Source organism: Melitaea cinxia, chromosome 5 (assembly GCF_905220565.1).
Source record: "Melitaea cinxia chromosome 5, ilMelCinx1.1, whole genome shotgun sequence".
Lineage (NCBI taxonomy): Eukaryota > Metazoa > Arthropoda > Insecta > Lepidoptera > Nymphalidae > Melitaea > Melitaea cinxia.
In genome coordinates, this window is record NC_059398.1 from 5,159,129 (window position 1) to 5,171,541 (window position 12,413).

Here is a 12,413-nt window from a genome sequence, read left to right on the forward strand (position 1 = left end):
TTATTTTAAAATCGAACTGCGACAAATAATATGTTAAATCTCCTAGTTCTTCGTCCGTTTTGGCTTTAATATTCATTTTTTCTAAAGGTTTGTGATCTGAATAAACCGTGAATGTTTTTCCCATAAGCCAGTGCTGCCAGTATTTTACTACCTCTTTTATTGCTAAGCACTCAAGATATATTGCTTTTTTCTTTTTTTGGGAGTCATTTAATTTTTTTGAAAAGAATGCACAAGGTTTTTCATCACCGTTGGGTTGAATTTGTTTTAAAATCGCACCTACACCTTGTATGCTAGCATCTGTATATATATGTATTGGCAAATCTGGATCAAAGATGGCTAGAATAGGTTTTGAGCAAAGTAATCTTTTTATAGTATCAAAAGATTCTTGGCATTTATCTGACCAAACAAATTTTTCTCCTTTTCTTAATAAATTATGTAAAGGGTCCAGTATAATTGAAACATTTGGCATATATTTTCCATAGAAATTAATTTTTCCTAAAAATTGTCGTACGTTTTTTTGTACAAACATATGTGCAAAGATATGTGCTCAATGTGTTTTTCGAACGTTTCAGAAAATACTAAAATATCATCAATGTAATTAACAGTAAAATTTGACAGATTATATTTTCTTATAATGCTACTTAATATTCTTTGAAAAATAGCGGGAGCAGTTTTTAAACCAAAAGGTAAGCAAGTCCATTGGAAGTGTGCCTCTTGAGTAACAAATGCAGTTTTATGTCTATCTTCAATTTTAAGAGGTATTGACCAGAACGCTGAGTTTATATCGAATGTTGAAAAAAATTTACATTTCCTTGTTTTAACCATTAGATCCTCGATTAGCGGAAATGGTTGCGATTGGGGAACTATAATTTTATTTAATTCGCGAAAATCTATACAAAGCCTCGATCTCCTTCCTTCTTCTTTTTTAAATGCTAGTGTTACCGGAGCGGCAAAAGGGCTATATGACTCCTCAATTAAATTATGTTTTAGCAGTTTTGATATTTGATGTTCTATTTCTTTCATATCCTCAACAGAACATCTATACGGTCTTTTACTACAGTATTTATCTATTAACAAATCAATATGGGCTTCATAGCCTTTTACAGTACCTATATCATATTTGTCTTTAGCAAATACTGAATTATATTTGCGTATCAATTTATCAATTTCATATTTTTTTTTATTGTCTAAATTATTTAATGAAATATCAAAATTATCGACTATTATATTTTCATTAAAGTTTATTTTATACTCATTATTTATAGTTTCTTTTTCATATTTTTTTGTAATATTTACACCTCTTTTTTCATAAGATTTACCTTCTTTATTCTCTATAGCACTACCTGAACTGCCAGGAATTTCTTTAGTGCTGTTAGGTTGCTTTTCTTTATCTTTTATGTAGTCTTTATTATTATTGCTGATAGCATTTTGAGTTATACATAAATTCTCATTTTGAATTAAATGATATTGTTGTATACAGTCTAACCCAACAAGAAAATCATAGTCGAAGTTGTTTTCATCTATAACAAAAACATTAACATGTTTTTCAATTTAAAAAAATTTAATTTTTAGATTTACCATTCCTATTGATTTTTTTACGCCATTAATAGTTTTTAAACCTGCATTTTTATCATAAGTATTTATTTTTTTCAAAGATAATAACCTTGAATTAATTAAAGACACATTAGATCCTGAATCATATATTCCTAATGTTTCTACAGTGTCATTAATTAGTAATTTAATTTTTATTAATGGCGGCACTATTAGTTTTTTTGATCGATTTCATTTAATTCTACCTCTAATTCAGAATTGTTAACACTCCTTATTTAAGCTTGTTTTGGATTATCGTTATTTTTATTTTTGAACCAACATAGGGATTCAGGATGGTAACGTATACCTTTATTCTCTTTTTCACAAATTTTACATGGGCTAACCAAGGGCTTCACATTTTTCTCTATAGTTTTATTTTTCGAAGTTTCTATTTTTTTATGAAATACTTTTTTTTGTACCATATGCTCTAAGCTTCTTAAGTTATTAAATAAGTCTTCAGTTTCCTTTAAACTATTCCTATCAATCATATCTGCAATAAAGTTCGGTAATCCGGTGGCAATCAGATCAATTATAGTGAGTTTATTTATGGACTTATTTATTTCTAATAGTAGTCTCTCTTTCTTTAATGCATACTCCAGTAATGAGCCTTCTCTGTATTTAAATAGCATTGCATACCTGATCGGCGACCAACCTTTATCCGCATATGTTTCACAAAATTTCTTTTTCCACATTGCCCATTCTGAATTTATTGTATGCTTTATAAGCATGGAACTATCAACAACAGTCTAAACAAGAATCTTCTAAAAATAACCTAAAAATTTCAATTTTTTTGATATCTTCTTCTATTCCTATACGGATACATTCCGATTCAAAGGTAGTCATCCACTGCGACACATTGGTAATCTTGCTATTAAATTTTTCTATTACAAATTTTTCTACCACTTTCCCCATATTAAAGGGTTTTACTGAATCTTTCTTCATTTCAGCGAAGTTTTCTATGATTTTTGCTAGAGATTGTTTTGAAAACCCTGTTGTAGTTTGTGGTATTCTTTGTTCCTCCAGTATGTATCCCATAAATTGTTTATTTCCATCTTCATCACAATAAGCCGCTTTCATCTCCGGATTCATGGATATCCATACCTGTCGTTTCTCATGCCGTTTTTGTAATGTGGACTTTACTTTCTGAAATATTTGGGTATGTACTATTCCATCATGTAATTTTACAGGTTGTAACTTATCTGGGATCGCAAAAGTCCGGCCATCTAAATCCGTGATTCTAGTTACACAAATAATATTTGTTTTCGTATCTTCACTGGCTTTGACTATGAATTCGAATTTTAATTTTTCCATCTTTTCTGGTAACAAGCTGTAGAAATGTTGTTTTATAATGTTTTATTTTATTTTATTTTTGTATATTATGAACAGTAAAACAATAATTGTGTTGCTCTGAAAAGAGAGGTTTTTTTATTTTAGCATATAAACTAATTTTACAAAATATTATTTATTATTAAATTATTTACAAACTAACCTGAAAAGAGAAACAACATTTAAAGCTATTGCTTTACCAGTTCTTTATAATAAGTATTATTTAAATATTTACAGTTATAATATAATTCTCACAATCGTTTAATATGAAAAAACAGCTCCATAGCAACCAATTCGCAGATCAAATATCCATCAAAGAACAATTACAAAATAAACTAATAACTTAAATGAAGTGTCACGCACTTTGTTTACATATATACAAAATCAAAAATAAAAGAATCAACAAAGAAAGAACAAAGATACTAAATGAAATTGATTGTAACTTAATTAAGCTAAAATTAATTTAATAACAAGCTGAATTATATGACATAACTTTATTTATTTATTAAATTGTATTGCACACGCAAAAAAGAAGATACATTTTGGAACGATTAGATATAAAAACAAACAATGTATGCAAAGGCGGCCTTATCGCTTATAGCGATCTCTTCCAGGCAACCTTTAATAAAAGTAGTATATGAAAAATATGTCGGTAATAGTGCGCAATCAACAACGCAAGTTTATTACACATAATTAAATCAATTTATAATACTAAACGTATATAATACAATATTCATACATTTAAACTGTATATACCTACATAAACATATACACACATATGTAAATACATACAAAATATATTATATATAACTTTATTTTATTTTGTACGGAAATAACTTAATAAGGACTGATTTTGTTCACTCAAATACCCAGTACAGGCTTACGCGTATGTTGTAATTAGGTACTTGTTATGAAGCGTTCGTATCAAACATAATGCATGATATATTTTGACTTTGAAATAGGATGATATATACGAGTACGTAAATTGCTCAGATGCTAAAATTACTTTTACGAAATTCAAATGTATACTTGAATTTGCTTTTTATAATAAAATACAAGTAGGGTACATATTGAATAACGGTGATAAGCTAAAAAAATCTTCATTCAATGAAAAAAATTGTTAGTCTTAAAACAGAAAGAAATAAATTTCGATAACAATGCAGGATCTTAACGTTACTCTGTGAATAAAATTACTTTATCATTTTATGAAATATTTTTTTTTTTAACGTCAACTACAAAAAAATATATTGCTAATATGATGTAACGATAGAAACGTGTTCGAGATGGCTGTATTACAATGAAAATTACACAAATTGTCTTACAAAAGAAATATAAAAAAAATATTCCTTCTTATTTGATAGATGTCTGACATGTGTACTTGATATTATGATTATGTATGATGGATTTTGTATTGGTGGGGATTAATTTAAATGAATTTTTATTTTGATTTAATTCATACATAAAGGGATTTTAAAATTTCACGTAACTATATGAATATTTTTCTTTAACTGAGGTTACGACACAGCAGAAAAATTTCCATGCTCAAAATATGAGCAGCCCGACCGGGTATTACCTCAACCTTACAGAAGATCACAGTTAAATACTACTGCTTTCAAGCAGTGTTGTATTCCTGTTGGTGAGTAAGGTTACCAGAGCTCCTGGGGGAATTGGGGATAGGGTCGTCAACGCGTTTGCGATGCTTCTGGTGTTGCAGGCGTCTATAAGCTACGGTAATTGCTTACAATCAGGTGAGCTGTACGCTTATTTGTCGACCTAGTTATGACAGTAAAATATTACAGTCTTTATAACAAGGAAACAGATTTTGAACATTTTCATATAAAAGGTGATTTCATTAAATTTGTACGTTTTTAAAGTAATTATTACATTTTAGTAACTTCAAAATTTTAACTAATCCGCACTGAATTTGATATCGGAAATGACTACTCTACTGAAGATAGAGTATGTTTCTTAGGTGTACAAATCCTTTGGCTCTGAGATAAAAGACTTGATCGATAGTTTTTAGCCATTTAAATTAACTGTAATTGCGTCGTGGTGAAGATTTTCAACTCCATTTACAGCTTAAAAAACACTGAAGTTGCTTGACTTATTGTGCTTGAATTAAAGAACTTCACATTGTTGTAACTGGCAGATATCAAAAAATATTATGATTAAAACTAGGGATGTTTTGGGACCTCGCAACCGTAACCGAAACTATCGGATGTACGGAATAAAAATCTATCCGTAAACTTGACGTAAACAAACATAAAAGTTTTGGACAATTTCGCAGGGATCTATCGCAGAAGGAATTTAAATAAAACATGTTTTGCTACGTTATAATATTTTCCCAGTCAAATAACACAAGCCGTGCGCTGCCGTTATTTTTTAGAGTACTCAAAATTTGTAACAGTATCTAATACAATAAATGTTAATTATTAATTCATTGTAGTAAGTAACATAAAGTACTTATTATATGAAGTAAAGTAAGTAGTAAGTACTTTGACATTTCCTTTAAAATCGACTAAGTATTTGTAACTGAAACCAAAATATATCTCTAACTATATATCTAAGACGCGACTAAAACTGAAAAAAAATCTAACAAATATTTAATAAAATAATAACTCGACAAATAACGTAAAACTCTTGAAAGAAAAAGTAGCAAAGAAGATCTACAATCTCTACAAAATAAGACATTACTTAAAGTATTAAAATTACAAATCCAGTTCTTTGGTTTCTTGCCACGTGTTAATACGACGTGTTCGAAATTGAAATGTACGCGAGTAAAAGGAATCGTTTTTTGAATAAAGAAACTCGGTTTAATTCGACAAATATCATAATATGGAGGAGTTGAGAACAGCTTCACACATTTGTAGCTTTAAAAGAAGTTGATTTAAATATTTTTAAGCTTTTAATTCGATATATATTTTGTCTTAAAGTTGAGATTCAATTGAAGATTGAGATTTTATAAAAAATAATTTCATATAACATGTACAGTTTTATAAGCTTCATTAATGGTCTAATTATGTTGGAATAAAAAAAAAAATTTGGTTACTATGGTTTGATCCGGTCCGGATTACGCCGGATCGAAAACGACACCGGATTGTAATCCCTAATTGTATTCTCCCCTCTCCATTTTTAGTTGTAAAAAATAAACAAAAATCATTTAATTTAGCATTTGCAAAGTATAATATAACTTATAGGTACTTCAATCGCGATGGGGTTCATTGGATTGAGTCAACATACAAATAATGTCCAGAGGCTATATGATGAGAAAAAAAATTAGTAAATTTTTGTTGTGTATTTCCAGTTACTTTTACGATTGGTCTCTCATTAGACTCCACATTTTATATCTGTACAATATAATATTGTTTTTCAAACTAAAAAATCAAAAAAAAAATATATATATAATTGTAATTTTTTTTAATTTAAGCCAACCAATTACTTGTCAGTAGAGGTGGCTGAATTATGTGGATGGACATTTGGCATGTCAGTCTCTTGTGTGTGTACGTAAAAAATAAAAGCCACAAAGGCTTTATGACTTCGAGATATATGTGATAAAAAGCAGGCAGTGATAATATGTAACGTTTAATATTAAGCTCGCCCTAGCCCGTGAATTGGCCCTCTCGATCATATTTTTGTTTGCTAACAAAATCCCATCAATGTGTCAATTAAAAGCCTGATATAACATTGTTATCGAAGCTTATCAAGGCATGGATTATTCGACTAATATATCATTTACATTTCACTATTGCGAACTATTACGAACGTTGACAGTGCCGACGATGTTTGTTTATTTTGACTTTTAGATAAAATGTATTTTTTTTTTTTTTGTAATATAATATTTTAATTGTAACTTGATATAATGAATCTACCAAAAATCGAATTCTTAAAGAAAAGAAATAAATGTATTTCATCTTTCATCAGGTAAGCAATTATGTTAATCAAATCATTATGAATGCTTCTTTTAAATGAATAAGTAATAAAGACATTTTAAATAATAGTTTTCATATTTGAATTGTTGTAACATAATAATTGTGTTTGCTCGCAAACGAAAAAAAAACCGACTTCAATTACATCGATGAGTAATAATAATACAACGTAGTAATACAACGTAGATCGACGAAAAAATAGTCAAGTAACTACGCGTTATCAAAGATTACTCAAAAAGTAGTTATCAGAACTCAATAAAATTTATATGTGACCACATGACAAACATCAGCTTTCGATTAAATTAAAAATTATTAAAATCTGTACACCCGGTAAAAAGTTATTGCGGATTTTCAAGAGTTTCCCTCGATTTCTCTAGGATCCCATCATCAGATCCTGGTTTCCTTATCATGGTACTAAACTAAGGATATCTTCTTTCCAACAAAAAAAGAATTATCAAAATCGGTACATCCAGTAAAAAGTTATTGCGGATTTTCAAGAGTTTCCCTCGATTTCTCTAGGATCCCATCATCAGATCCTGGTTTCCTTATCATGGTACTAAACTAGGGATATCTACTTTCCAACAAAAAAAGAATTATCAAAATCAGTACATCCAGTAGAAAGTTATTCGGTATAATACAACGTAGTACGTTCGGTATAGTACAACGTCGACAAAAAAGCGTCAAGTAAAAACGCATTATTAGATATAACTCGAAAAGTAGTTGTTAGATCTCAAATAAATTTAAATAGGACTAATTAACATACACCACCTTTCGATTAAAAAAAATTGTCGAAATCGGTCCACACGGTCAAAAGTTCTGATGTAACATACATAAAAAAATACAGTCGAATTGAGAACCTCCTCCTTTTTTGGAAGTCGGTTAAAAATATAAAACTACAATTTTAATATAAGACTAGGTGAACTGAAGGCCTCTTGGGAAGGTATAAATACGTAAAAATATATTAACTATATATTTTATATATAGAATTCTCGTGTTACTGTGTTAGGAGCTTGCGATAAGGCTTGACCGATTCTTATGAAAATTTTTGTGCATATTTGGAAGGTCTGCGAATCAGTCGTAAACTATTTTTTAAGCAGTTTATTTTAAATTATTTTCTAGAAAACACTGCTTGAAAGGCTTATTGCTAAAAGTTATACTTTAGTCGTTGTACAATAAAGTGTTTTTGTATTTGTATGTCCGATAATGTTTTACTATTGATATTGGATTGTTCAGTAAAATATTATGTTATAATAATGTAGTCCACCTTGGAACCGAACCCACCCGAGTCCACCTTGAAGTCGACCGATGGCGGGATAACCATTCAACTGCTGGCTTTGAAATACACAGGCCGAAGACGGGCAGCAGCGTCTTCGGTGCGACAAAGCCAGCTCTGCGTTCACCAACCCGCCTGCCCAGCGTGGTGACTATGGGCAAAACACTTCGCGCTATTTTTGGCGTGAAGTTGTGGAGGCCTGTTTCCAGCAGTGGACTGTGAAAGGCTGAAGTGATGATGACATTTGTGTACTCGTACATAATGCGCGGACGTCAAGCATATTATTATTTTTTTATTATCACTTCAAAAGCTACTTAGCTCTATTAGACACAATTATGAGTAACAACAGTACGTAATAATGTTGGCATCTAGTACAACTTTTTATAATTATACTTTTATTGATAAAATTCCTGGAATCCGCATAAAACTTATGCATTTTCAGTTTATCGTTGCAATATTAATCTTTAATAATCCACTGCTTTTTACAATGTTGACAACATTGATATGTTATTTCCAATATTTCTTTAACTTTTTTAATAATAAGTCATAAAAGTTATGATCATATTACATTAAGTGTATCATAGATTATAGAAATAATTTTTCTATTCTTGTAATCATCTCTGTACATCTCTGTACAACATCTCTGTTTAGGCACTTGTTTATTTTGTCACTTACAATTTGGTTTCATATTAGATACCCTTATGAAGAATATTGTAGTACTATATTGTTAAAATATTACTAAATTGACCTTTATATTTAATGCTTTTGAATTCAGGAATACCTCTTGCAGTAGCGGATGGCTTCGTTTGGTGGTTCAAATCATTTTTGGCACTCTTATTGTGTCCAGCTTTGTCTTGATCGTCCTCATGTCGTTAAATAGCTCTCGAAGAAATTCAGAGACTATACTTAAATGTACCACTACCTCCAACTGCAGGGTCATATGCAATGACGTGCCATATTATGGTCAGCTTGAGGATGACATTATAAATGCCGTTTCGGTAAGATGAAAATAGAAGATATTTTCACAATACTAATTTAGTTATAATATTAGGCATCATATATTTTTTTATATGCCTATAGTCTGCCTTGGTAAATAGGTTATCCAACACAAAAATAATTTTTAGATTTGAACTTGTAGTTTCTGAAATAAGCGTGTTTAAACAAACAAACAAACAAACTTTTCTGCTTTATAACATTAGTGTAGATTCCAATTACAATATTTAACGCTACAGTAGTCTAAGTGTAATAATTTATAGCCTAAAACTGTTTTGTACAAAACACGTTTTCTAATATATATATTTTTTATTAAAACAAAAATTTGGTTACTACCAAATCTAATGACTACGCATTCAAAGCTATATTATTTCTCCTCATTTATTATTATGAAAGGAAAATAGATATACACAAATACATAAATGTAATTTAAAATCTTTTACAATTTACAAGTATTTAAAACAATTTCTTTTATATGTAAATTTAAGTTAAATAGACAATTGTTGGTGATTAAGTTTTAATGACGTTTTAACTGTTTCAGGAAGTCAACCCTAATTGCGAAAGCATCGCTTTGAAATTAAACAGACCGACATTCGAAAACTCTGAAATACCGCATCAGTGGCTCTCAAAAATTCGGTTTAATGTTCGTGAATTAGCAATTGTTGGAGGAAATACGAGACATATATCTTCTGGTACATTTATGACTCTATTAGGCACCAACCTGATAACGCTTATTTTAGAGGGAATTGAAATAAAGGTATGGGATAACTCTATGTTGATAGGACTCTCAGAATTACAAAATCTTTATATCAAAGATTGTTTTCTGGGAGACGTAAGAGAAAAAGCTCTCGGAGTAGTGAGAAATAGTTTAGAATTATTGGATATTAAGGCATCTAAAAGTTTCAATCCCGTTAATTTCACTGGTTCCGCGGAATTTAAAGCCTTGACCGTTGTGGATTTTTCTTATAATGATTTTAATAACATTCTGGGTTCATCGAGTTTTACAAGCTTAAAATATTGCAAAAAATTATTCTTAAATTCTTGTCAGATAACTGCGATACGACTAGGTGCATTTGATCATTTGGAAAGTATTAAGGAGTTACATCTTAATAATAACAATTTAATTACTGTACCAGTAGGTTTGTTCAATAAATTGTTGTCACTCGCTCCACAAATTGACTTACACGGGAATAACTGGCATTGTGCTTGTAATATAACGGATTTGAGGGACATGCTAAAACGAGGGCTATTAGTCGTTGATCCTATTTGCCACTACCCAAATAAAGTCAAAGGCATGACTTTCTCTAAATTCGAAGTGTATTGTAATAAAACCACTACGAAAAAACCAATAATATCTGATTCAGAGGAAAATAAAAATTCATACGAAGATATCTGTAAGAATATGACTGAAATTATTTTTTCAAATACTTTTTGTTCAGACAAGAATTCTTCTCGACGTTCTAAATTAAGGGTGATATCCTCAGGACCCCAAAAATGTTATTTAAACAGAATGTATAACAATAGTATTAAATACGTAAATTTTGAAAATAGAATGTATGAGGAGTCCGTTACCTGGATAAAGCCGGTATATTCTGTACAGCACAACCTTTACTCTATGATTGAAATGCAATCTTCGGAGCAGCCGGGACTTGGACTTTTATGGTACCATTCCTTGTGTTCAAACGAAGTCTTTTGCACCAATACAATACCGGACGTCTTGAAAGTTTTTGATAAGGGTAAAGAAATGCGGTATACTTTCTGTCCGTTCAGTTTATCAAATGGTACGATATTGAACAAACATTGTATTTCTTACAATTTTTCTGAAAAATCGAAAAACGAAAATAATGATTCTCAAGAAATAATTTTTTACATTTGTATTTCAATAGGATGTCTTGTATGTGGCGCTTTGTTTGTATACGCAGTGATTCAGAGGAATCCTACTCTATTAAAAGGTAACAAAAGAGTTATATTTGTTAAGCACAAGTCTATAGACGCTCTTATTTTACCACCTCAATTGCCTATAAGAAAAGAATTTACAAAGGAACCTGAAACATTACAATGTCCTGTTTCTGAGAAAAGTAAAATTTTCCTGTTGTCGGATAACTTAGATAAGTTATCTTCTAATAATTTTATTCGATCTATTTCTTCAAAAAGTTCCGAAAGCAATGATGCAAGTTACATATCCGCTATACAACCCACTGAGGAACAGCTGAGAGAGTGGCATTCAAGTCAAATTGTGAGTCAAATTTACAACAGGTCAGCGTCCGACGCCGATATATCGCCATTTTCTAGCATTTACGAAAGAGACTCTTTACCTTATTACTCGATTCACACCAGAGAGAAGCTTTACGAAGTTCCGAAGCAAAATTAAAATTTAGTTTTGTGAAAATAAAATTATTTGTGTCCAACTTTGTAAAATCATCTATATTTAATATTTTATGATATTTTTTATGCAGTGTATAAAAAAAGAAAAAGTGGAATGACCCATTGACCACCCATCCATACCCATTTGACCATTTTTTATTTGTTTTTAAAAGTTCATATCCAAGAAGATTAATATATGCAAATAAGTAAACGATCTTTTTTTCTTCTAAAATACAAGACAAAGTTAAATTTTTCTTAACCTACGTATTTATATTTATTTAATAAATAAATAAAAAATAGATAAAAATTAAATAAATAATTATATATTATCTTATATATATAAAAATCTTGTGTCACGATGTATGTTGCCAATAAACTCCAAAACTACTGAACCGATTTCAATCAAATTTCACATGTACCCGTATTTTGGTCTAACTTACTGGATAGGATAGTTATCATCTCAATTATTCGCTTATGTCGTGAATGTAAACGAATAAAATGTATCAAGTAATTGTTTCTTAAGCAAGTGTTTATTTACTGTTTAGTTTTATGAAGTTCTCGTAGATGGCGGTGTACGTTGATTCATCAATAAAATTCTTCAATATTGTTTGACATCTAGGTTGCAAATACACTCAATATATGGCGCTGTGTTCTGTTTCTTAGAATATAAATTCTATTACTTTATTTCATGTAGTATTTATTTATGTTCACGATATAACCGTATTATTTTAATGGTTTGTGACTGATATTTTTATAATTATACTGCGTATTATGTTACAATATTATTAGCATTAATAACAAAAAAAAAATTATACTATTTTTGTCAGAGAATTATTAAAGTTTTGGCGCCAAATTTTAATCAAAGTTTCAAGATCTGGCCATCAAATTCTATCGAGTCGCCATCCCTAGGTATCCTGATTTTCATTGCTGTAAATATTTTA

At 29.9% G+C, this 12,413-nt stretch overlaps 1 protein-coding gene across 1 annotated transcript; it reads left to right on the forward strand.

Annotated features, from left to right (window-relative positions):
• Positions 1 to 6,775: 6,775 nt before the first annotated feature.
• On the forward strand, positions 6,776 to 11,683 carry LOC123653771. The gene is made up of 3 exons (XM_045589754.1): positions 6,776 to 6,837; positions 8,891 to 9,113; positions 9,650 to 11,683. Exons 1-3 carry the CDS (start codon positions 6,776 to 6,778, stop codon positions 11,477 to 11,479), a joined length of 2,115 nt encoding a protein of 704 aa, XP_045445710.1. The 3' UTR covers positions 11,480 to 11,683.
• The last annotated feature ends 730 nt before the right edge of the window (positions 11,684 to 12,413 follow it).